This window comes from Microtus pennsylvanicus, chromosome 11 (genome assembly GCF_037038515.1).
Source record: "Microtus pennsylvanicus isolate mMicPen1 chromosome 11, mMicPen1.hap1, whole genome shotgun sequence".
Classification (NCBI taxonomy): Eukaryota; Metazoa; Chordata; class Mammalia; order Rodentia; family Cricetidae; genus Microtus; species Microtus pennsylvanicus.
In genome coordinates, this window is record NC_134589.1 from 50679074 (window position 1) to 50705947 (window position 26874).

The window sequence follows — 26874 nt, forward strand, 5'->3', positions numbered from 1 at the left end:
TCTACTCCTTGCCTAAAACTTTATTTAGCAGAAAATATGTGGGTCTGGCTTTTACAACACCCAAGGATTTCCATTCCACCTTAGAATTCACTTTCAAAGGTCCATGGAATGAGCTCTCAGGATCCTTGCAGGATATTCGATACAGATGCATTGACTTTCCTCAGCTGCCATCTGCAACTGTGCAGCATCACTCAGTGATGATTCATCAATCTAGCAACCCTAAAAAAAAAAAACTACGGGGATAACACTACCAAGTTCTCTTGATAGCTTGAGATGTGGCCTGGCCCTGCTCCCCTGGACGATAGCTGTAAGATGTGCTGGCCATGGGGAAACACTTCCACGGGCATTTGCATATGTGGAACAACATAACTAAAAAGGCTTTTCTGCCTTTAAATGGAGCCTACAAAGAGTGAGATTTTTGTCCTCAGACACCTTTCCTATTGTCACCGTGCAGGGCAGCTTTCCCTTCAGTGATACGGATCCCTAACAGTTACAGCTGATTTTGTATAATTAATTCTGAGTGTTTTCTGTCTTGAAGCTTCTCCTGCCAAATTAGTTCCTTATGTTTAAATTCATCTTCACATATTCAGGGCATTAACCCAATAAATCTAGATTCTTGGCTAAACTGTTGGATGAATGGATCCTTTTACCATTCCCAATAGAAACCTTGCTACTCTCTGCAACAGTGGGCTGGCCTCCACTGTCTCTCTCAGTATTCTTGGCTTCCTGCTTCCACCCAAATGTCCCCATAAGTTCTGTCATCAGCATGGAAGTGAGTTCCTAGTCCTGGCTACAAAACTCTTTCACATTCCAGCCATAAAATAGTTCCAGAGGCTTAGGAACCACATGATTGTGTTTACTACAGCAAAAGCCTGAGTCCTGGTACCACTATTCTGCCCAGGTTAACTTTTCTTATAACTCTCACAAAATACTTGACCAAAGAAGCTGAAGAAAGAAAGGATTTATTTTCCTACCAGTCCAGAGGAACCGTTCATCGTGACATGGGAGTCTGAGAACACAGAGCCTGTGGCCCCTGTAAGCCTGTGGGGACAGAGCAAGCAGAGAACAGGAAATGCTCATGCTCTTGTGGCTGTCTCCATTTTACACAGTCCTGGGTCCTAGTCCATAGAATGGCGCTATACACAGTGGATAGGTCTTCGCTACTCAATTGTTCCAATCAAGATAATCTCCTCCTCTCATGCCCTGAGGCCTACATCCAAGATGATGCTAGATTTCATCAGGTTCACTTGACATTAACCATTCCAGGGATCTATCCAGTTTGTCTTCAGTATAAAAAGATACCCTTGGGTCTCTTTAATAACAGCAAAACTCTATTCTGCAACTTAGAATTTAGAGAACACTGCAAATCCCAAGCCCCTGAAGCTGGTGACAGCAGTACCTCAAAGAACTTGCTGATTTTCAAGTTTCTGGCAGAGGTGTCTGGGGCTATGTTCTTTACAGCATCTGTGAATGAGAAAATCAAGAACTTCCATCCACTGTGAATGCTCCCCTATCAACTAGACAGGGCCAAAGGTAAACTGCTTCCAAAGGGGGTCAGTCTGCGGGAGTCACCACCGGCAGCAGCTCACACTCACCTCCCTGGCACGGTGAGCGGATACAGAAGAAACAGCTGAGAGACTTCTGCTGTGTTCTCACTGGAAGCTAATGAATAAAACTTAAATTTTGATCATAGCTTTTCTCATAAGCATCAAAAAGTAAATACAAATGAAATAGAAATCATAACCAAAGAAATTTGCAGAAGAAAGATTTTATCTGGTCTTGTGGTTTCAGAGGGTGAGTCCATGACCCTCATGGCAGGAAGCATGGCAGAAAGGGGGCAGGCTTGGCAATGGAGCAGTAACTGAGAACTTACATATTGTAAAGGAGGAGAAAGAAAGGAAATTGGAAACAGCACAAGCTTTTGAAATGTCTAAGCCCACCCCAGTGGCACATCTTCTCCAACAAGTGCATACCTCTTACTCCTTCCCAAGCAATTGCACCAACTATGGTGGCCATTTTCATTCAAACCACCACAGTCATTCTAAGTCCTAGGGCGCTATTTTTCTAGCCAAGAATGGCTCGACGGAAAAACTAAATATACATCTTTAAATCTGTTCTTTCACAGAGGGACAGGTGGACACCTCCTCGTTCCATGTGGCCCACTTTCAAGAACAGGGGATGGTCCTAGAAACTCCAGCCAGAGTGGAACAACATTACGCATGCTGGAAAACCCAAGCTTCTCCCCAGTGGGAGTTGTAATGAGAATGATTCCTGGTTTTGTACGCTTCATCCCCATCACTTCCATCACACTGATCTACTATCACTTCAATCCCAAGGATGTGACATTTCACCTCTACCTGGTCCCCAATGACTGCACCATTCGGAAGGTGACACTGAGGACCACAAAAGTGAGGCCAGGGTGGGCTGGCAGAAAGCATGAAATGTAGACAGTGGGCCCCCTGGAGAGATTCTTAACTGGGAGTGGGATTGCAGTTCTATAAGGGGAAAGTGTGTGTGTGTGTGTGTGTGTGTGTGTGTGTGTGTGTGTGTGTGATTCTGCTCTGTTCTTGGCCCCCTTACACCAGATTCTCCCCCAAATGCCTCTGGTGCTCATTTACCAACCTCTGGACGTCCTTCTATGACCTCTTTCCCCCATCAGAAGGTGGGAATTCTCCATGCACAATGTGTAGCCAGCTCCCTTCTTCTGGCACAACAACCCTGTTCCCACAATGAACATGACAGGGGCCAATTAGTCAACAATCCGTGTTACAGAACACAGAGTTGTCAGGAGGTGTCACCAACCAATCACCAAAAAAATGTACTAAATGATCATCTCACCTTATTCAGACCAGATGTTGTGGCCCAGAAATCTAGATAAACTGCTGTCTGCAATGTTCCCTAGGCCATTGATGATGAAGAAATAAAGTTCCGATTTGTTCGAATAAACAAGCCACCCCCAGTAGACTCCCTTTATATTGGTTCCCGCTACATCATATCTGGTTCCAAGAAGCTGACAATCATCCCAAAGGTGAGCATCCAAGTGTTTGCTACTCTCCAGGGTCAGATGTCAGGCTTGGTAAACCTGTGGGGCAGGTTAAAGACTCTGCAGTAAATTGAAATTGGGTAGAAAACAAATGAGATTTGGGATGAGCAAAGTTTGGTGGAAAGCAGTTTAAGGGGCCACACAGGAGTATAGGTTGAACCTGAAGAGCTAAGAATTTAGATTCAATATGTCCCAAAGGAGAATCCATCTAAAAAATGCATAGAGAGCAAGTCCTGGCTTAGGCAGTATGAACTGGACTTTCGGGATGAGCTCACTCATCCTCAGACGTTAGTGTTTGGATCTGAAGACTCCTGCAGATGTACAGGTTTAAACACTTAGTCCCCAGTGAGTGACAGCATCTGGAGAGTTTGTGGAAACAAATATGTGAGGCCTGGTTATCAGAAGCATGTCATTAGTGTCAGGCCTGAGGCTTATAGCCATGCCCTGCTTCTCACCTCAGGGTATGATTTGCTGATCCTCTGGGATATAATGAGTCCTACAACAATCTCCTGCCACAAAGAATGGAGCTCCAGCTTATATAAATTTCCCACCATAAAACTAAACAACATCGACCCTTCCCTAAGTTTCTTTCTGCCCGGTTTTTGTCGGAGTGATGAGAATAGAATCGGCAGGATGGGGGTCCCAGTTGGGTCCTCAACCTTCTGAGTAAAGACATGTATGCAAAGGCTGTGGGTTACCTCAGTGTGAAAGATAGCCAGTGTCTAATGTGGTGAGCAAGATTGTGAAAGTATGGGGGTGGGGACAGCCCTCCTTTGAAGGATTAGTAGTTGATCCTCACATAGTAATTCTTTCTCTCTTCAGGAACTGGAACTGTGCTACCGGAGCCCCGGGGAATCCCAGCTCTTCTCTGAGATCTGTGTTGACTGCATGGGTTCAGGGATTAATCTGCAAATCAAAGACAAGAAGAATAAGAAACTGATATGGGAAGCCTTGCTGAAACCAGGTAAAATTTGTTTAGGTCCAGATACCCAAAAGGCAGAAGAAAGGCAACTAATTCTAGGTGTCATGAAATGACCAGATTAGTTATGTGGCTTTTGCTAGATCCAAAACAGAGGGTCTGACCACAGTTTAATCTATGACGCTGTGTTAGTCAGCGATTCCCAATTTTGACAAAACATGTGACAAAAACAACTTAAAAACGGAAAGTTTTGCTTTGATTCATGGTCTTAGAACCAAGTTTCAGTCCATGGCCAGCTGCCTCCATCTCTTTGAGCCAGAGGTGAGACAGGATTCCATGGAGTAGGAGCTTGTGAGAGAGGAGGCTCTTTACCTCAGAGAAGTGGGAGCAGGGGTTAGAATGAGAGCCAGGGAAGAGAAGAGAAAGGGGAAATGAAGGAGACAGGGGAGAGAAGAGGAGAGGAGGAGGAGAAGGAGTGAAGTCCATGCAGATATTCTCTTCCAGGTCTTGCCTCCATTGTACTCTTTTTTTTTTTTTTTTTTTTTTTTTTTTTTTTTGATTTTTCGAGACAGGGTTTCTCTGTAGCTTTTGGTTCCTGTCCTGGAACTAGCTCTTGTAGACCAGGCTGGCCTCGAACTCACAGAGATACGCCTGCCTCTGCCTCCCGAGTGCTGGGATTAAAGGCGTGCGCCACCACCGCCCGGCTCCATTGTACTCTTACATAGTGTTTGTTCTCAGCGCTCACACCATTATGAGTGCATTAGTGTATGATGTCATTCATAAATTCACAGCCCTCAGGACCATCACCTTCTAATAGGACTGCAGGACTGGTCCTTCAACACATGAGCATTTTGATGTCCAAATCACCACATACTAGAAGTCTCATTTTCTCAGTCTTGTATCCTAATTTCCTCCCCACTACTCTTCAAGTGACAGATTTGAAGATGCACAAAGCATCTGGCTCCAGTTTACATAATATCTTAGTTTTAAGATGAAAGGACTTTGCTAACATGAGATACTCAATCTCAGATCCATACACATTTTTTAAATAAATTTATTGACAATTTTATACATGCATACAGTGCACTCTAGTAACTCCACCCTAAACACACCTTCTTATCTCCCTCCTACTCCTGCCAGCCCCTCTTCTTCAATACAAATCTCTTTTCCACATTCATAAAGTTTTGCTTTGCGTCTCACAGAGTTTAACTGGGACCAACTGTGTGCCCATGGGTTTTGCACTATCCAGTAAAACCCAATGAGCTCACCAGCAGGCATACAGATGACCCTTGCCCTCATAATCTATTTTTGCCAATAATTTAGCAGTAAGTGGTACTGTCCCTGTGAACAGCTTCCCCATGTCCAGCTGAGTGATGGGCTGGCCCTACTTGTGTGGTCCAGAGACAACAGGTGCAGGCGCTATGAGTCCATGATGGCCATGGTCATGTCCTGCTTAGAAGAGAGCACTTCACAGCCCTTCCCCATATCTTCTGTTTCAACATTCTTTCCACTTCTGAGAGAACAGATTACGAAACGCACAATGAAACCCGCTTTAAGAGTTTATTAAAGAGAAAGATTCATGCACACAGGCCTGAGAAAGTTGGTGCAGGGAGAGAGTTTGGACCCCTCCTGCTGTTAAAGGTTGCCTAGCAAATGCACACAGTGGCTTACATAACTACATCATACATAGGTGAAGGAGCCCGTGCATGCACACAACGGCTTATGTAGCTGTGTCATGCATAGGTGACGCGACCGTGTTGTAGGTCACATAGGGCCTAAGGACCCTAGGTGGCTATTTAATTTGCCTGGGCGCTGATCGGTGCATGCGTGGCTCTGGAGCCCAGGAGTGCCGGCCACAGCGCTGTGCAATAGGAACCATAACATTCCACCGTTTTGTTTATTATAAAAAAAAATTGGGGGGCTTATGGGTCTCCAATTGGTGGAAATGGGGCACTGGGTCTTCAAGGCTGCTTTCTGCTGGCTTTGTGGGCATCGGAGAGTTGGGGTGCTTGACCACGTCCTGGAGTAGCTGGTTACTTCCTTGATCCTGGACTCTGCGGAAGTGGCTGACCAGCAGCTTGGACCTGGCAAGATGCTGGCAAGGTAGAAGATTATGTTTAGAAAAAAATAGATCCGGGTGATTGAGGGAGGAGAGTCCCAAGATGGAAGATGGAGGGGGGTTTCCCTGGATTCCCGAGGTGGAGGAGGGACTCTCCCAGGAGTCCCAAGACCAGGAATGAAAAAGAGCTAAGTTTTAGACATATTAAAAGCTTATGGTTATGATAGTATAGTGTTAGAATAGAAGACAGTTGTATAGTGGGAGAGGAGGGAAGAGAAGAAAGGGGAATTATTAGACCTCATAATGCTTTACCTGAAGCAAACCTTAAGGCACTTGTTCTCTTTAGCATCATGGTATTACCTAACATCCAGGAGACACTGCTGCAGTCAGTGATAAACCTGTTATGTTAAAGCCCGTTTTGTGAGTCTCCCTTTGGAGTCTGGGGCTGTGAATGTCCCAAAACTTGTTATTGTTTCTTACTGCCTGGGCCTCTGAAAGTCTTTGTACTTCTGGCTCTGTGTTTAATAATGGTCCCTGTAATAACAGCTGGATGATTAACTGGAAATTTATGTATAACATTGGAGATACATAGAAATTGGCAAGGCAGATAGGAGAAAGAGAAAAGGGGAGAATTAGAAAGGAGAGCATATGGAGTTTTGGCACAGGAGAATTGAGTACGGTGGTGAGAAGTTATTCTTCTGGAACTGGAGAAAACGTAGCTGATCTTGATGTCCTTTGGAACTTAAGGGAGCAGGGCCCTGTTTGAGTTACTATATACAAGGAGGGGGTGTCCCAAACTGGAATAATAAAAAGTTTGAGATGAGACAGGTGAATCTAATGAGATTGAGAGTTACAAGAATTACTTTAAAGAAACCTTGCCATTTAGAGGAAAGGGGTGAGGGTTGTTTTGGGGGAGGGAGCATAAAAGGACCTGGTCTCTGATTTTAATTGGAAATGGGAAGGAGTTGGTGTATGATTGAGGTAGTGAGTATTCAGTAAAATTCCATAATAGGGAGCAAAGATGAAATAGCAGTGGCATAAGCAGGTGATCAGGTGAGAGGCCGGGAGTTAAAAACCAGCCACCCATACATGAGTTCAAGGGGCGAGATAGATAGGAGAACCCAGAGCCAGAGCCTGAGAAGAGCCAGGGGCTCTTCACCCAGTCAAGGTGAAGTTCCTGTGACATCTTAACAACAACATTCTTTAAGGAACGGTTAGTTTGTTCTACCTTCCCTGAGGACTGAGGATGGTATGGGATATGAAAATGCCAGGGAGTGTTAAGAGCCTTAGATAAAGTTTGAGATCTGGGAGGTAAATTCTGGGTCATTATCTGACTGAAGAGAGGTTGGATATTCTAGTTCCTAATCTCCTGTCTCGTGTTAGCTGGGAAGTCATTTCTTCCTCTCTCCACCTTATCATCACTCCACTGAGTCTCCTTTGTCATACAGAATTTTTTAGTGTCTTGAGATCCAGTTTATCAGTTACTGGATTTATTTCTTGGGCTGTCAGAGTCTTAGTCACACAATCCGTGCTTATGCTACTGTGTTGCAATGCCCTCTCTATGTTTACTTTACCAGTTTCAGGGCACTGGGTCCGTCTCACATTGACCTCTTGGGTCATGTGGAGTTGGATTTTTAAAGGAAAGACGTTTCGTTCTTCCATGTGTTGCCATGTAGTCTTTTCGGTATCTTTTGTTGAGCAGGCTGTCCTTTCTCCAAAGGGTATTTTGGATTCTTTGGCAAAGGCCAAATAGTGGTTATGGAGACTTTATCCAGGTCGTCTATTCCATTCTGTTGATCTGGACATGTTTTTCACTGCCTATATTAGTTTGAAATAAGGTGTGATGAATCTTTCCACAAAGTTGTTTTTGACATCTATTCTCTTGTATTTCTCATTTTTTTCCACTCTATTTGTGAAGAAGGTCCCTGTCATCTTCATTGGGACTGTTTTGAGTATGTAGCATGCTTTTAGTATGGTGGATTTCTTCCAAACAATGGCTGTAGTGAAGGTGTCTTTGCATCTTCTAAGGCCTTCCTCAATTTTTTTCTTTGATGCTTATCTTTAATTTTTTTTCTTATAGAGTATTTTCATTTCCATGGTTAGGTTTTTCTGTCCAAAATTGTGGGTTTTACTTATTTCTTTATTTGGCTATTGTAGCCTCATCCATGTTTTCAAGCTGACAAGAGATAAACAAATAGTGAAATTTCATAAGTACAGTTAACAATACAGTCTTAATTCAAACCCACAATGCCAAAACTAAGCTTCTGTCATTAGTAGCTCTAGAGACACCCAGGCCTTGTTAGCTGTGAGACAGTGGTAGTTCCTGCTTCTGAGCTGCTACTCACAGGCTCCACACATGGTCAAAGAATAGGTTTTGCTCAGCCTTGAGCTGAGTGAGCCACAGGTGGAGAACTGACCTGCCCCAGCAGCAGGCCAGCATTTGAATCTCACTCAAGCACTTATTCCTTAGGAATCTTGAAATGACTTAACTCCTTTGTGTCTAACCCTCCTCACCTGAAGATCAGAATGAGTAACTCGTAAGATGGTTGGAAAGGTTAAATACTGTTCATACCCATCTCATAGTGTGATTCTTAGCTGATGGGGGCAATGTTGCTAATTTTCTTTATTTTAAGACGACCTCTTCTACGTGTTAATTATTTTTGTTGGGACTCATTAAGATCTAGTTCCTTCCATGTGGGAAAGAATTCAGATACTGGAAGGTTATAATCATGGCCCTCTTGTGTCCTCAATCTTAAATTTTGGTTTTTAAATTCGTGGTCACTCATTGTCTTCATTAGATGCTTCAGTCAGGATGCACCAAAATGGCCCACTTAACATGGAGTGTAAGGACTATCATCTTTCCTTAATGCAAACGGAATCAGGGCTTTCAATACTACAAACGCAGTCCTTCAGATGGCTTCCCTAAACTGTTAGAGAAGAGTGAATTTAGAATTTTGTTGCCTGTGAGTGTACAAGATCAAACAAGGACAAGAAAATAGCTTTCTACCCTGAATCAAATGTCAAATGATTTAAGCCAGCAAAGGACTTGATTATTTCTCCATGAGGAATTCAGTCTAGGATACAACTGAGGCTGTGGTTATGTGAAAGAAAAGCCTTCTGCTCATTCACATGTCTTCCCTCAATGATGACAGGCCTGGTGCCCAGATTCCCTGTATGAGTAGGGAAATGTTCACCTTCCAGATTATATCAGAATTTCTATAGTTCATTCTCAAAATCTCAGGCACGGCTGAGAGTTGCACAGAGAGCACTGAGTGTTGGTGACAGACATCCTTACAGATGCTTCATCTCTCCTTTCTTCCAGGGGATCTCAGACTTGCACAGCTCATGATGCCTGCAGTTCAAAAAGGTAAGAAACAACTTTATGAGGCCAGAGAAACCAATAGCATTCTGCTGGTAGATTATCTGACCCTTGAGACAATGGCGATGAGAAAGGCGGGAATCATGCTGCTTCACCAGTACAGGTGGAAGAGGTGCATGCTCAGGACAGAGTTCCTCTCATGTCCTTTGCTGCTTCCCATGGAGACAATAACTCTACCCATTCCCAACCTGAACACCCTACCATGAACCCCTCCCCCTGGTCATGCAAATTGCCAGACTAGTAACTGACCTCAGGAAGGTACAGATATTTTTCAAATGACCTTCCAGAAGAAGAAGGGAGCCAAGGGTGCAGATGAGATGCCTAAAAATAGCAAGAAGTGGGCAGCCAGTGAGAGAGACCAGGGAGAAGCCTTTCTATGCTCAGTGTCAGCCTCATCTTCACCCCTAGACGCTCCTGCCTCACTACACTTCGTGGACCAGCATAGGGAGCAGCTGGTGGCCCGAGTGACATCAGTGGACCCTCTCTTGGACAAGCTGCATGGTCTGGTGCTGAGGGAAGAGGAGTATGAGGCAGTCCGGGCTGAAGCCACCACCCAAGACAAGATGCGGAAGCTGTTCAGCCTCAGCCGGTCCTGGAGCAGGGCCTGCAAAGACCAAGTCTACCGAGCTCTGAAGGAGATCCATCCTTCCCTGATCATGGACCTCTTTGAGAAGTCAGGTGGGATCTCTGAGGGCTGAGCACTCTCCTCTGAGTCCTGGCTCTGCTTTGGCCCTCAGTTTCTCTGTTGATAAACCAGTGGCCACCTGAGTTGCCTTTCTGACGCCACTGTTTCCAGGACAGCTCTTTGTGGACCCAGAAAAGCTTAGGGAATTAGAGGGGGCATGGATTCAGTCCCCCCGGGACTGGCGGAGAGAGTGGCATTTCAGGCTGTCCAGCCATGTGGCCACTTACTCACCTCTCCGAATCCCCTCAGCACAGGATCAGGGTCTCTTGAAGGGATCTAAGGATCTTGCAGACAAAAAGCCAGAGCTCTTGGTGCTCTTGCATCAAGGATCAGAGCACTGCTCCCTGCACCATAATCAGGCAGCTCACACGTGTGAATCCAACTCCATGGGATCCAACAGACTATTTTGGACTCCATTAGCACTGACACACAAGTGCACATTCAAATACACAAATAATTTCTTAATTTTTAAAAAGAATGGCAAAAAGGTGGGATTCCTCTCTACTGCTCACCCACCTGCCACAACGGTACTTGAGGCTTGCAATGCTGTGTACTGTCCCGAGGGTATCCCTGCCAGTCTCTTTCCCCAGGCCACCAGGTTTCCCTCTAGATCAAGCTTCTGCTCCCTACCTGCCCAGCCCATGGCCAGAGCTGCTAGCCTCGCTTCCCAATGCCTCCCATCTTCTCGTCTGGACTCTGCAGGTGCAAAGTACAAGCAATCTGGACAGTGGACACGGGTTTTGTTGCATCACTCATATAGTGGCACATTTGCAAGGACAGTGCTTAGAGAATAGAATATCTTGGTATTAATTTTCCAAGAAATGTTACGATGTCTTTTCCGTGCTTGGCATTTCAAGATGTGATCTGTACAGCCTGCGTAGCTATTGTCAGTTTAGTACACACAGTGTGGTGTCACCAAAAGACTCCTGAATCTGCCGTAAGTTTCAGATCTTTAATAAGTCCTAAAGAGACAATAGAATTTAGAAATGGAGACTTTAAAGTACACTTTCATCCAACATGAGCCAGTGACTTGGGAGAGTTATGCTTTACACAATGAAAACAAGGAGTTTACTGACAAGTTTACACGTTTTGTGTTATTGATAATAAGCATAATTGTAACAGGAAACTTCTGAAAATTAAAGTTAAAGATAACTATGGGCTAATTGTTTTTAAATGTCCTAAAGTCAGTAGGTTGCATAAGGGAAATTCCTATGACATTAGGCTGTAAAATGTCAGCTATCTACTTAAGTAGCTGTCTGCTGGGGGATTTTTTTCCCTGTAATACAGGTTAGTGAATGTTTTCTGTCAAGTTACCATCTGTGGCTTAGCCATCAATAAAAAAAAAAAAGGTGCTTATCCGTGTGATCTGACATCAATAGTCATAACAGAGGGCTGAGGGAATCTGCTTCTTTGCTGGGAGTGTGGGGGAGTGAGGGAGTGGCTGTATTTTCCTGCATAGTCCTTCCTCATATTGTAGGCTTTTTTTTTACTTAACATCTTGTATCCATTGGGAGAAATATTACAAAACTTAAAACCAAAATCTTTGGCTCTAGATACCTCAAAAGTTTTACAGGGTTTTTGTTTTGTTTTGTTTTGTTTTGTTTTGTTTTGTTTTTTACAAAAACATCTTTATTTTTTAGTCTATAAAAAAACCTTATTACAAAATAATCATGATTAGCATAGAAAAATGGGCATATGTCTTCAAAGTATTTCCCTTTAGCAAAAACTCTGTTTTGTACAATATAAACATTAAAAGTCCAGGGGTGGGAGGGGGCAGGGAGTGTTATAGGAGGGCACTTGTTTGTTCCTGGTTGCTCAGACCTGAAATAACCACACAGAAACTATATTATTTGAAATACTGTTTGGCCAATAACTTAAGCATATTTCTGGCTACCTCTCATATCCTGAACTATCTCCATTAATCTGTGTATCGCCACAAGGCCACGACTTACCGGCAAAGTTTCAGTATGTCTTTCTCTAGTGGAAGCTCCATGGCTTCCCATTCACTCCACCTTCTTTCTCCCAGCATTCAATTTAGTTTTCCCCTCCTACTTCTATTATGCTCTGTGCAGGCCCAAGACAGTTTCTTTATTAAACAATTGTATCACAGCATACAGAGGAGAATCCCACATCACCTCCCCTTTTCTGCTTAAACAAAAAGAAAGGTTTTAACTTTAATATGGTAAAATTACATATAACAAAACAGGTATCAAGTAAGATTACAGTTACAATATTTATTTATATCTACTTTATCTTTTATCATAACTAAGGAAAACTGTAACTATATATTCTTCAACTCCATCAAAGACCTGAGATGGGAAATAATATTACTTGAGTAAGCAGGAAGTGCAATCAAGTAACTTCCAAAATGTGCAACAAATGACAGAGACAACTGGCTTCCTGGGCAATCACCTGAAGTCTCATTTGCAACATTGGAGCAACCAGCTTTGGCTAAGGCCTAGAGTAACTGACAGACCATTTTCAGAGGCAGAAAATTTTTCAAAACCATCTTACCCTATCTTGGCAGGATTTGACAGTCTTTTTCTTGTTTCCGGCTTGTCCTGTCTGGATATCATGCATTTTGTCAGTGGTCGATGCATAGTCAATTCCTTGCTTGAAGGCCAGTTTTGCCAGGAAGAAAACAAACTCCTAGTGGAGTGTGTTGGGGAGCCAGAATATAATATAACTCAAGAAAATACATTATTACTTCAGTCCCTTGTTCTACAGGAACCAGCACTGTTATATTGTTTCCATTTAGTAAAATCTAGCTTAAGTTTGTATCAGTTTTGCTTCTGGTGTAATTTCAAACTGTGACATACCATATTGACAAGATCACCAAATCCTAAAACTGTACCAACAATTTCTTTATCACTCCTCATGACAGTGTCAATTCTTAATCCTATACTCTTGTCTTAAAGGTCTAGTGGCAGGTTTGTGGTCCTGTTAGCTGCTGTGGCCAATCAGGAAGAATGTTTTGCTTAAAACAAGCATGTAGTGCTTCTTTCCAGATGTGACCACTGCGAGAGGTCTGGACTGCGTGCCTGCTGGTGAATGGCACAGACCTGTGGATCCTTGTCCTATCTATCTTGCAGCAAGCCTGAATGAGATTAATCTGACATGTTTGACTGCAGCGATACAAGCGAATCTTCCCAAGATGGGCAGTGTTTGTTCAAATCCCAGAACCTCTGATAAGGGCAAGAACTGACTACCCTCTGAGCCTGGATCACGTCTGCTGCTTTCACACTAGGTGGCGCTAGGAAGCAAAGTTTCTTTCAATTCAAAGGCAGACAAAGAATTTATGAGATTGGTGAGAGAGGGTGGGGGCAACTTCAGATAAGGGAGTCCCTGCAGACGTCTGGGGTCTTGCATTGCTCTATGAATAATCACTAATAGGTTCATTTCTATTCATTAATATGAGCTTAATGAGTCAAAGGTCAGAGGTTAAGTGTAGATAATAATTTTACATCTCCCCAGAAAAGTCACACGATTGGTCAATAAATATTTGAGGACACAGAAAAGAAACTACACACAAGACGTAAATACAAATTATGTATAAAAATGTATATAATCAAGTGTTGCTAAAACATTATTTGATTATTTAAAATCAGGAAATTTAATTTTACTTCTTGTTTCTTTTTTTGTCTCGTCTAAACTGTCCAAGTTATAATGATTCTACAAAGTATATGTAGAAAGTGTATGGTTTTCAGACTTCTGGGACCACACCTTAATAAAACAGACTAAGATTTATAAATCCAACCATGAAGTTTTAAGATAAATTAATCACCTATTCTTGCAGTGTTTTCATACTGCAGCAACAGAGCTTGAAATTATTTTAATGTATTCCTTGAATAGCATATCAAATATGTTCTAGCTTAAAACAATTTATTGACTAAGAATCTTTGGGTGGAAAATGTTTTAGATGATAAAATAGGGGGGTTGTTCTACAGTAAAATGACAAGCAAAAACACTCATTGGTGACAATACTTATTCACTGGCAAAGAGAAAGCCTCGCTAACAAGTGGTGCTGATAAACTGGATGCCTGCAGGTAGAAGAACGATTCTCTCCTCTCACCCTGCAGAGCTCTCAGCTCCAAATGCACTAAAGACATCAACACAACATTCAAAACACTGGATCTGCGAGAGGGAAAAAGGAAAAAACACTTCCTGATGCAAGCACAGGGGAGGCCTCTCTGACAAGGGCTCCAGTCATTAAGAAAATGGGACAAATTAACAAATGGGACCATTTGAAATTAAAAGGTTATAATATGGGACTCACTCATGTTGGTGTCTAAAAGTCACACAGCCACTGGGGTCATGCCAATCTGGATGGCCTGTGGTGCCACCAGGGTCATGGTGACATTGAGCCCAGGTGTGTCCTTGGCTCTACTGCAGCCAGGGACTGGGTTGATGGCTCCTGCTACCACTAAAGGCCATGCAATACCCGGGGTCTGGGCCATTACCTGAGGCCAGGTGGAGATCTGAGGATCATGCTACTGCCAGGGTCACATACAGATCTGAGTGGCCTTCAATGCCATGAGGTGACATGGTGACATCCAGGCCCAGGCTGCAGCTGAGGGCTGCTTCTGGATCTGCGGTCCTACCACAGTTGGGGGTCTGTGATATCCCTGGCCTGTGGTGCCACCAAAGGTGACACAGATATCAGGAGTCTAGGCTATATCCTGTGGCCACGTTGGTGTCTGAGACCATGCCGCCACTAGGGCAATGGCTGCTTCCAAGGGCCATGTCTGGGTTCATGGCCCTACTGTAGCCAGAGTTGATGCCCATGGCTCCTGATACCGCTGAAGGCCATGTTGATGCCTGGGGTCTGGGCAGTCACCTGTTGATGTCCAAGAGCTACTCTGCTGCAGGGGCCATGCTGATCTGAGTGGACTGTGCTGCCACCTGTGGCCATGGTGATGTCAGAACCCAGACTGCTGTTGGGGACCATGACTGGGTCCATGGTCCTATCACAGTTGGGGGTCCCTGATGTCTATGGCCCATGATGCCCCCTGTGGCCACACAGATGCCCATGGTCTAGGCTGCATCCTGCGGCCATGTTGGTATCCAAGGGCCATGCTGCAACCAGGACTATGCAAGTCTGTTTGGCCAACAGAGCTTCACCAGGCCACGGTATCATTCAGGCTTGGGCTACTGCTGTGGGCCATGTCTGGGTTCATGGTCCAACAGCAGCCAGGGTCCAGGCTGATGTCCATGACTCAAGTTACCACAGGGGGTCATAGGAACTATGAGTGTTGAAATCAAAGGGCAGTGCTGAGCCAGCCCTGCCCCTCACTGGCCCCGGGATAGCTGCTTCTGCCCCCTTGCTGTACACTGCAGCAGGGCTGCTGACCAACCCCCCAACCCCACATACACACTCAGGAGAGATGACCACAAACCTCACCGCAGGCATGGGAGAGCTGGCCCTGATGACAAGGGCTTAGGAGAGCTGCCCCTTGCCTAAGAGGGTGAACCCAGTGGCCCAGACCAACCAGCTCAGCTACCACCCAGACCCACATCCTGGGCCTTGGGTTGCCCCACATTAACAACTGCCCCATCAGGGACCGACTGGAGGGTGCTAAAGGACCCGTCTTGTGGAGCAGAAGGATCTCTATGACTCAGGGCAACAGTGGGATTTCCTAGGTGTGCTTCAATGCCCCCAGTGATGATGGTGTGGCGGAGGCCTTGAGCCAGACCAAGGACTCATTGCAATGAACGTTCTGCTGGTGGGGATGGTTGGACAGAAGGATATACTGAGTGGCACACTGCAGCTTCCTATGCCGCTCGGATGAATGAAGAGGTGTTGAAAAGATGGCAGAGCAGCCCAGATTTGTTTTGTTTTGTTTTTAATTAATTTTGAGAGGCAAGCTACCCAGGTGTGGAGTAGATATAAAGGGACTGGGAAATGAGTGGGATTGGGGTGCATGATGTGAAATTTCCAAAGAGTCAATAAAGAATTATGTAAAAATGATAAAAAAAATAATAACTTGAGAGTTACAATTGGAGTCCATGACCATCATGGCAGCAGCAGGCAGGCATAGTACAGGGGCAGTAGCTGAAAGCTGACATCCTGATTCACAAGCAGCATGCAGAGAGAGAGAAAAAACTACAGACACTGGGAACTGTGTGGGCTTTTGAATTCTCAGAGCCTGACCCCAGTGACACACCTCCTCCAACAAGGACACACTTCAAATCCTCTCCAAACAGCTGTACTAACTGGGGCCCAAGCATCCAAATATATGGGGGCCGGTCTCACTCAACTAGCACGGTATCTCCCCACAGCCAGAATGGCTATTTATAGAACAACCACAAAAGACAAATACTGCTGAGGATATGGAGAAAGAGGAATTCTTAGTCATTGTTGGTGGGAGTTATAGTGGTTTGAATGATCAAAACATACTGTATAAGAAAAAGTTTGGAGGGAAAAATAAAATCAAGGGTAGAAAAGAATAAAACGAAGCTCTCGGGGCTCCAACAAGATGACTCAGCAGGTGAAGGCACGGGTATACAGCAATTTTGTCTGAGATGAAAGCATCTTGGAGGGAAACTTGTTAAAACACAGGTGTCTCTCCGTTTACTTTCCGTTGCTGTGATAAGCACCACAGCTGACCACGAGCGGCTTGAGGAAGAAAGGTTGGTTTCACTTTACAGCTTCCTGTCCTTCATGAGGAAGCAGGGCAGGAACCAAGGGCCACGGGGGAGTGTTGCAGCAGAGACCACGGAAGGCAGAGACCACGGAAGAGTGTTGCAGCAGAGGCCACGGAGGAGTGCTGCTCACTGGCTTGCTCTCCAGGGCTTGTTTGCTCAGCCTCCTTTCTTATATAGCCCAGAACCACCTGCCAAGGGGTAACACCCCTAGATGGGTGTGGCCTTCCTATATCAATCAGGTTTTCCCAGGAAGAGATTCACACAGCAGGCAGCTGCCACCAAGTCTTATGTCTGGAATTGGATCACAGGGTTGTACATGGTGGAAGGCAAGAACTGACTCCTGAATGGTTTCCTATGACTAGCATATATGATCCATGGTATGTGTATCTACATATGTTACACCAATCACCATACACACACATAAATAAATGTTAATATTTAAAAAAAATAACCACACCTCAGACTGTGAGTATTTCTGTGCTGATATAGAAGGTCAAGCACTAACTTGGGTCCCGGAGACATATCAATCAACAAACAGGCTAAGTCCTGCCTCTAAGAATTTCCATTCTGTAGATAGAAGAGACAGAAAGAAAGTTTTTGCTTGCCAGTGGTGGTGGCACATACCTTTAATCCCAGCACAAAGGAGACAGATAGATCTCTGTGAGTTCAAAACCAGCCTGGTCTATAGAGAGAGTTTCAGAACAGCCAGGATTATACAGTGAAACTCTGTCTCAGGAAACCAAGAAAGAAGAAGAAGGGGAAGAGGAGACGAGAAAAAGAAAGTCTGTGCTGTTGGGTGATAACAATGTCAAGAATGAGAATGATAAGGAAAAAAATCTAGAAGGGAAGTGTTGCTTCAGAAAGCAGGTAGTACATTTCTGACCAGTGGGAAGTCATTCAAAAAGAATAGAGAAGCCAGTGCAAAGGTCCTGGGGTGAGCAAGTTCCTGGTGTGTTCAAAGAATACGAAGGCAGAGCAGACGGCCCACAGCAGAGTGAGCTGGGAGCATAAACAGGGACATAGTGTCAGAAAGGGGCAGGGTAGGATGGAGTAGGTCAAGTAGAGCCTTGGGACCCACTGAAAGGAACCAGTATTTCACCCAGAGTGAGATGAAAAGAATAGGAAGGTTTGAGCTAAGTGGTGACTTAAACTAACTTAGATATTAGATATGTAACTCTGGATTCAAGACTGAGAGACCAAAAACATCAGCATGCAAAGTTAGGAAGCAGGGGAAGAGATACAAGATGCTGGCTGGACCAGCAGTCTCCTTGGGCACAGTGAGAAGGGTCAGATTACAGATCTGTTTACAAGCCAGTGTCAGGGCTGCAGCAATGGCTCAGTGGGTAAAGCAGTCGCTATGCAAGCATGAGGACCTGTGCTCTGATCCACAGCATCCTCACAGATGCCTGCTGGGCGTGGCTACAGGCTTGTGATCCCAGAGCTCAGGAGGAGGGAACAGGGCATACCCATGCTGGATGACTAACTAGTTAGACTAGCCAAATCCATAAACTCATTTACTGAGGCAGAGGGCAAGACTCTGCCTCAGTAAATGAACTAGAGAGCAAGCAAAGACTGTAGCCCTACCAAACCAATGAGCCCACACTCATGCAAGCAAGCACTCACCACACACCTGAAAAAGGATGGTATCAGAGGGAACTAAAGACTTGGAACTTGGAAAGTTCATGGGGAAAAAAAAAAGCCCAGTGGGACTAGAGAGATCCTTCTGAAGTTAAGGGCACTTGCTGCTCTTCCAGAGGACCTGAGTTCACATCACAGCATAGCATAGCACCCACATCAGGTGGCTAGCTTCCACCTATAACTCCAGCTCCAGGAGAACCCTACACCCTCTTCCAGCTCTCAAATGCACCCACACACATAGCAGACTCACAGACTCACACACATACAAATAGAATAAACATAAAATTGTTAGAAGAAAGAGGAGACCCAGTGTTTGAGGCCGCAAGAGCCATTTGCTGAAATGAGTAACCAGTGGGTGAGGCATTAGAGGGAAGAGCAGAGAGAGAAAGAGGTGGGGATCTAGAGTAATCAGACATTGCTCGGCAAACCCTGACATCCCGCATATTAAATGGGCAAACTGCAGCTCTGGGAAGTGAATTCTAAACTCAGGGAGTTGGAGCCTCAGCATGCCTGGATAAACCTCCTGAGCTGGATCCTCCAACCCAGGGCTCATCAGAACTCTAGAAATTTCTAGTGGCATTCCATGAGAGAAAACAAGTTAAGCGATGCCATTCTCAGCCTGAAAGCCCAGAGATCTGAGAATCTGCCAAAAGACAGAGATCATCTGCGCAGCTTCCTGATGTCTGGCTTTGTGGCGAGGAAACAGGGTCACTTTCACTTTCGAAGGATGTGTTTACCGAGATCTCTGCAATCCACACAGCTGCCTTAGTCTGGGACACACAGCAGTGGGCACCACAGAAGAGCAAGGTGAGTTGTGGGGGCTCCAAACCAAGAGAGGTGAAGAAAGTTTTTCCCTGGCCAGACTCTACTAGGTGGGTGCTGTGGCAGACAGGAGCCGCCATCCTGAGAACCAGGGTTGGTCCCCACCCTGTGTGGACTCGGAAGGCCAGCTCAAGTGGGTGGTAGGCTGCTGGGTGCTCCCTTATGCCCCATGTGCCTGCATCTGCCACAGCTTATCCAGGATCCTCCCCTGGCCTGTCTTCACTGCTCTTTCATTTCCCCTGGGTGATTTGTCCTTCCTACCAGAAAGCTGACTCTGGATTATTATCTCTGAGTGATCTCCTGGACCAGGAGGTTTCTAAAGAGAACTTCAGAGGGGCTAGCCTGGACTCACCCGTGACCTCTGAGTGCCACTGTGGCTGTCCCTCACCACCTCACCTTCTGTCAAGGCTGTAGCTGAAAGACTGACCTCATTAGTGTGGGTCCCAGGAAAAAGAAAAAGGTGGGAACCACATGCCATTCCTCCATCTCTCTGCCATCATATCCACTCTTCCTGCTATCCTATAACTTTCTAAACCCTCATTCTTCCAGCCTCCCCCTCCTTTCCTACCTTCATTCTTCCATTCGCTAATCCTCCAGGCTGTCCATCCTCAGGTCCGTGTCCTCCCATTCCTCCACCTGTCAATATCCCACCACCCATCCTTCACCCCTCTGATTCCCTCACCCTCTCATCTCCTTTTCCTTCTATCCTTACATCTTTCAACTCCTCCCTCCTCCCAGGCCCCATCCTCCTCCTCGCTGCCACCTGCCACTCTACCTGACTAGACCTGGGCCCTTCCCTTCATCCTCATGATCAGATCTGCAGTGCATCCTCGTGTCTTCTTCTTCCTATAACTTCCTGCCACTCCTTTTCCCTTCCTACCTCCCAACACCATCTAAACACAGATAATTTAGACTTTTAAACCTGGGGTCTGACTACTGTATAGAGTTCACCGGGGCCCGGAAACATCACCCCAGTGAAAACCTTCCTTAACAGGTGGTAAAGGCCAAGGCACTGGGAGACCACTGTCGCTGTGTCCCATTCCCAGGACAGACATGTCTGACAGAACCCAGCAACACTTAAGCTACTACTTGGAGCAACTGAGTAAAGAAGCGCTGAAAAGGTTCCAGCATGAGCTGCTAAAAGAAAAGGCTTGGCCAGAGGCCAGTGGCACAACGGTAGCCTCAGGCCTGGTGGCTCAGTATGGGAATCAGCAGGCCTGGAACATGGCCCTCCACACCTTGGAAAAGATGGGCATGACGCAGCTTTTCAGCCAAGCCCAGCAAGGGAAGGACCTGACACTGAGTGAGTACACCAAGGACCCCAACCTTCCCCTCACTAACCCTGTCACTATTACAATCCCTGTTACTAACCCTATCACTATCGCCATCACTAGCCCTCCTGTCAAGTCTCAGTAGGGGCAAGAAAACCTCCCGTCAAAAGAGCTCACAGACTCCATCCTTGGCTGGAACTAGAAGTCTTGCTGGAATCTCTTAGTGAACCCATGAGCTCCACACCTCCTTCTACTCAAATACATTCTCAGGACCCCATGTAGTCTTAACGGGCACTGGGAAGGAGCACTCTGGAGCAGCAGTATGGAGAAGCTGGCATTCAGAAGGGCACTGAGAGGGGTGAAGATGGAGGTGAAGCCAGTTCCTAAGAGGAACACTTGCGTACCATAGCTATTTGCTAGTGACTTGGGAGCTAGACAAAGACAGGTGCCAGTCATGGCATCACTACCCTGGGTAAATCATTTCACTGCCTTCTGCCTCTGTGTCTCCATGTGGAAAAGAGGAGAGTAAATACCTGCCTTCCTGAGATCTCTGGGCTAAATGATGATCCACGTCAAACAGAGTTTAACAAGCAATAAATGATCAGAATGTACAAGTGCCTTTGATTGCTGCTATTGCTTAATTATTGTTTGCAACCCCGAAAGGCAGAAAACCATAGCTACAAATGAAGGAGTTAAAGATCAGAGAGGACCAGTGAGTGATTCACCTAGAGAAGGCAGAACCAGGGCAGGTGCATGAACTTCATGGCCCCAGATTAGGACCGTATCCCTGCAACACCAGTGAGAGCATTGTTCCACAGAGTCTGTGAAAGGGGGTACGGAGGTTTAGCATGAAGAACTTCAGTGTCTCTCCTGGACTCCTGCCTCTCCCTGACAAACACCCAACCACTCTCTCCTTCCCACAGCCCATGACCCCTCATTCCTCAGTTTGCCGAGCACATCTAACGTGGAGTCCTCCAGCCAGCTCGCTTCTGCAGGGTTGAGGCCAGACTACCAATCTTCATCTGACCAGATGTCCACAAAGAAAACTTTTGTAAAGAAACATACCAAGTCCAAGTGCAGAACGAGAGGTGAGCTGGGCTAAGAGCCCTGCGTGGCTCTGTGAGACAGCAGAACATCTCCCACTATGGGAGCCTGGGGTGGGGGGCTGCAAAAGAAGCAGCCAGAATTCAGAAGTGGGAGGAACAAGGTAGAAATGATCTTTCTGGGCTCTGTGGTGCTGAAATTGCTCTTGTCAGATGGGTTTATTTTAGTCTCGTTAACCTCAACCCAAACCCTTGCTTCTTCCTTATTTCAATGCCACATTTAGCCTCATGCTTCTTCCCCTTCTCGGCCCAGTCCACACCCTTGCCTCTTCCTCCTCTCACCTCGTCAAAGCAGTCGCCTGTGCCCAGAGCAGAAGGGCTAGAGAGACAAGGTCACTGGTCCAAACTCACGAGCTCTCGTCAGCAAAGCCAAGGCTGGCATCCAGAACAATCCTGCATGGGAAAGTGATTTCTTCCCCCAACACGCTATTGCTGGTAGAAGTCCAGCCCTCTCCCCCTCTTTCTCTTTCCCTTCAGGGCCCGTTCTTACCCCAACACACACCCAGTTCTGGCAATGGTTGACCCAAGATCACACTCCATTGCCCTCGGGTGTTACCACTTCCTGTGTGGTGTGGAACCAGTCAGTAGTGCACCACTGTCTCTCGTTTCTGTCCTTTTGTTAAAGCCACCGGGAGAGAATAAGATCACTACCACAGTATTTGAGCCAAATTTGAAGCGAGCTTTATCAAATATTGGCCAGGACAATGGATACTGGCCAGGTTTATACCTGGGACTCTCAATACGTTAGTTAGAAACTTAGAAAGGTGGGGGCTGGAGAGATGGCTCAGTGGTTAAGAGCACTGGCTGCTCTTCCAGAGGTCCCGAGTTCAATTCCCAGCACCCACATGGTGGCTCACAACCATCTGTACTGAGATCTGGCGCCCTCTCCTGGCATGTGGGCACACATGGAGACAGAACGTTGTATACATAATAAATAAACAAACTCTTTTTTAAAAAAAAAGAAAAGAAAAAGAAAAGAAAAGAAACTTAGAAAGGCAACACCCGTAAGGCTACATATTTCCTACCTTCATCCAATCAGGAGCAAGGATACATCCTGATGTACTTCCTGCCTGCATTCCACCCACCTATGTGTGATCAAGCTCATCGGTTAGGGTTAGGGTTAGGCAACCATAATTGTTTACAGAAGTGAAAACACATGGTTTATTTTTTGAAAACAATCTTTTTTTCATTTTACATAGCAATCCCATTTCCCACTCCCTTCCCTTCTCCCATCCACTCCACCTTCCCCCCCCCACCCCCTATCCACTCCTCAAGAGGGAAAGGCACATTGCTTTGAGGAAGGACCAAGTCCCTCCCTACTATATCTAGATTGAGCAAGGTATCCATCCAGAGAGAATGGGTTCCAAAAAAATCAGTACAAGTAGTAGGGATAAATCCTGGTGCCACTGCCAGTGGGCCTGCAGTCTGCCCCAGTCATACAACTGTCACCCACATTCAGAGTATCTAGTTTGGTCCTATGTTGGGTCCTTCCCTATCCGGCTGGAGTTGGTGAGCTCCCATTCGCTCAGACACACTGTCTCAGTGGGTGTCCCCATTGTGGTCTTGACCTCTTTGCTCATATTCTCACTCCTTCCACTCTTCAACTGGACTTTGGGAGCTCAGCCCAGTGCTCCACTGTGGGTCTCTGCCTCTGCTTTTGTCAGTTGCTGGACAAAGGTTCTATAGTGATGCCATCACTGCGGGTTGTTATCTTACATTCACAGAACTTAGGTCCATGGGCAAGTGGGGCTTACAGTTAGAGGCATTTTTGCTTTATAGATTTCTTAAGCACAGTCAATTAAACTTAAAAAAAGAAAAGCTTAACCATCACACTTTGAACTGTGAAACCTAAAAAAAAAAAATGCCCAAATCAAACTGGGTATGGGGACACACATATTTAATCCCATCACTTGAAAGGCAGAGGAAGATCAATCTCTGTGAGTTCAACACCAGCCTGGTCTACATAGCAAGTTCCAGGATAGACAGGGCTACATAATGATGCCCCCACCCTATTTTTAAAAATGTCTAAATTTATTGGGTTGTTGGCTAAATGAATGGGTGAATGAACGAACAACTCACCTTTACTTTATGTCCTTTCTTTCCCTTGCTTACTTAGGAACTGCAATAAAAACATGCCAGAACCAGAGAAGAGAGAGCCCTTGCCATACACGGTCCTGGGAAACTGAAGGTTTCCAAAAATACACACAGCTGCTACTATTACAAAAATCTTGCCCCAGAGGCCAGAGGTCCATGGTAAGAGAAGGAGGGCACCAGGACATTAAAGACAGAGGACATCCAATTGCCATCCAAGACTTATTTGACCCAAGCCCAGGTAGCCAGAAGAAGCCTCAGTTAGTCATATTGGAGGGGGCTGCTGGAACTGGAAAGTCAACGCTGGCCAGGCAGGTGAGGAGAGCATGGGGGGAAGGCCGGCTCTACAGGAATCGCTTCCGGCATGTCTTCTACTTCAGCTGCAGGGAGCTGGCCCAATGCAAGCAGCTGAGTCTGGCTGAGCTCATAGCAAACTATGAGAATGTCCCCATGGATCTCATGGAGGAGATCCTGACTCACTCTGAGAAGCTGCTCTTCATCCTGGATGGCATAGATGAGCCAGCCTGGGTCTTGCAGAATCCTAAATTCTATCGGCACTGGAGCCAGTCACAGCCAGTGCAAACACTGCTGGGCAGTTTGCTGGGGAAATCTTTACTTCCTAAGGCTTCCTTGCTGCTCACAGCTCGGACCACAGAACTACAGACACTCATTCCTTTCTTGGAGCAGCCACGGTGGGTGGAGGTCCTGGGCTTCTCTGAGTCTGGACGGAAGGAATATTTCTACACATACTTTGCAGAGGAAAGAGAAGCAATTACAGCTTTTACCTTGGTTGAATCAAACCCAGTGCTCTTGACCCTGTGCCTGGTGCCCTGGGTGTCCTGGCTGGTCTGCACCTGCCTGAAACAGCAGATGGAGCATGGGGGAGACCTCTCACTGACCTCACAGACCACCACAGCCCTCTGCCTGAAATACCTTTCCCAGGCTCTCCCAGCTCAGTCCCTGGGGTCCCAGCTCAGAGGGCTCTGCTCACTGGCTGCTGAAGGTATCTGCAGAAAAAGGAGTCTGTTCAGTCTTAAGGACCTCAGGAAACAGAAGGTACCTAAGTCTGCCTTCTCCACTTTCAGAAACAGGGGTATCCTTCAGAAGCAGCCTAATTCTACCAACTTCAGCTTTGCCCACCTGTGTCTCCAGGAGTTCTTTGCAGCGATGTCCTGTGTCTTGAGTTACGAAGAGGAAAAGGACAGCTGTGAAAACTTTAAAGCTGTAGAAAAGCTGATAGAAGTCTATGGAAGACTTGACCTGGTTGAGGCGCCCACCATGCGCTTCCTGTGTGGCCTTTTGAGTGACCAGGCAATGGATGAGATGAAGAACATTGTCGCCTGCTGGCTGCCTCTGGAGAGGAGGTGGGAGCTACTGAAGAGGGTCCTGGAGGAAGCCCACCTCCAACACTCGTATTCGCTTGGATTGCTCCACTGTCTGTATGAGATTCAGGATGAGGAGCTCCTGACACGGGCAATGCACAGTTTTCAAGGATCAAGGGTTCATGTCCAGACAGATATGGCGCAGCCAGGATTCCAGGAAGATGTGAAGCACCTGATGATCCAGACAGATGTGGAGCTTATGGTGGTCGCTTTCTGCATTAAGTTCTGCCGCCAGGTGAAGGCACTTCAGCTGGATGGGGGTGGACGGCCGGGACAAGAGCTGAGGGTCCCCAGGCTGATTCTGTGAGTATCTACACATGCCTCTCCCTCCACCATCTCTGTGTGTGGTATGAGGCCACACATTCTGAGCAGCAGGAACACTCTCAGAGGGTATAGAATAGAAGTCTCCAGGGACACCTAGCCACCAATCTGACCACCTGTCTAATTCACCTAGGATCCTCCATGCCTGACTGTTGATGGGGCCTTGAACTGCTGTCTTCCCCTCTGACTATGTAAGGACCCATCTTCTCTGCTACACAGGCTCATTGTTATGCTGACCTTCACATTGCCTGGACCCTCCAGCAGCATCAGAGGGCCCACAGCTTCTACTCCCCCCTCTTAACACTCTTTGTCTCTGAGAAACTGATCATTCAGCTTCAGCAGGCAATATGTTTCTCCCCCAAGACAATGACCTTGGTCCTGATCTTCCCCATCAGTGTGTGTGTTTGTGTGTGTGTGTGTGTGTGTGTGTGTGTGTGTGTGTGTGTGTGTGTAGCACTATGGCCCTTAGTACTCATCCTAAATAGTCCCTATCCACCCTCTAATCTTAGCAGCATGGTGGATGTCCCTTTCCAGGTCCCATGCCTCCGTAGTGAGTACTCAATATCAGTGGTTACTCAATATCGGACGCTCCTTGAGTCATTCCAAAAATATTCATTAAGCATTTGTTTTATGACAGGCCCAATCACAAAAAAAAAAAAAGAAAATACAACTGCTACCCTAAAGACCTCACAACTTGGGAGAAAAAGCAGTCCTGTACTCTAATTGCCATCTGGCATGACACCTGCCATGGTCACCCACAAACAAGGCACCGCGAAAGAGAATGTTGACACAAGCAGACCAGAAAGGGAAAGAGTCTCAGAGGAATAATGATTTGGGTTTGGGTTTGTTTTCAGTCTTCTATTTCCACATTTTCAAGCTTCTTCTCATGATAAAACCCACAATCCAGCTGGACTTGCCAGCATAGGCTTGTCATTCCATTACTCGGGAGGCCAAAGCTAGAAAATTGCTGGAATTTAGAAGTTTGAGACTTTAGAATTTAGACTTTTGAATTTAGAAGTTGAAAAGTTGAGCAACAGAGGGGAAAAAACTCACCTTAGAAATAAAATATTGATTTAAATGTAGTAGAGTGAGTACTAGAGAACAGGAAAGTGGTGAGGAGAGGAGAGGAAGAAATGGGTTAAAGAGAATAAATGCAATCAAAGAATATTTATATAACACGTGCACATATATACACATGAAGGTGGCTCAGTGAAATGACTCTCATTTTTATTTGATTATTGTCTTAGTAAGAGTTGTTGTTGGAGTTTTCTGTCCTTCCCAGTTCCTGCAATCATTAAGTGCCAAAGAAATCATACAGAGGTCTACATTAGTTGTAAACTGATTGGCCCATTAGCTCAGGCTTCTTATTAACTCTTATAACGTATACTAGCCCATTATTCTATGTTGACTGGGGTTTCTGTCCTGCCCAGTTCCCACAGTTGTTAAGTCATAAAGAAATCACACAGAGGTCTACATTAGTTGTAAACTGATTGGGCCAGTATCTCAGGCTTCTTAT

The 26874-nt window shown here is 45.8% G+C and overlaps 1 protein-coding gene and 2 pseudogenes across 4 annotated transcripts in view; 2 read left to right on the plus strand and 1 right to left on the minus strand.

Annotated features, from left to right (window-relative positions):
• Positions 1–11612, plus strand: part of LOC142860493 (NACHT, LRR and PYD domains-containing protein 1a-like) — a 59607-nt pseudogene extending 47995 nt beyond the window's left edge.
• A 1075-nt stretch (positions 11613–12687) lies between these two features.
• Positions 12688–12964, minus strand: LOC142831597 (U6 snRNA-associated Sm-like protein LSm5 pseudogene; annotated as a pseudogene).
• Positions 12965–19102: 6138 nt separating this feature from the next.
• The window catches only part of LOC142860494 (NACHT, LRR and PYD domains-containing protein 1a-like), a 31809-nt gene continuing 24037 nt past the window's right edge, over positions 19103–26874 (plus strand). For 3 of the 4 annotated variants that reach the window (XM_075991827.1, XM_075991829.1, XM_075991830.1), the window contains exons 1-4: positions 19103–19175; positions 20185–20493; positions 21385–21549; positions 23681–25340. In XM_075991827.1, the coding sequence (XP_075847942.1) occupies positions 20244–20493; positions 21385–21549; positions 23681–25340 (2075 nt within the window). In that variant the 5' untranslated portion in view covers positions 19103–19175; positions 20185–20243. The remainder of the gene's footprint in view (positions 19176–20184; positions 20494–21384; positions 21550–23680; positions 25341–26874) is intronic. The other variant, XM_075991828.1, reaches the window with a different exon arrangement.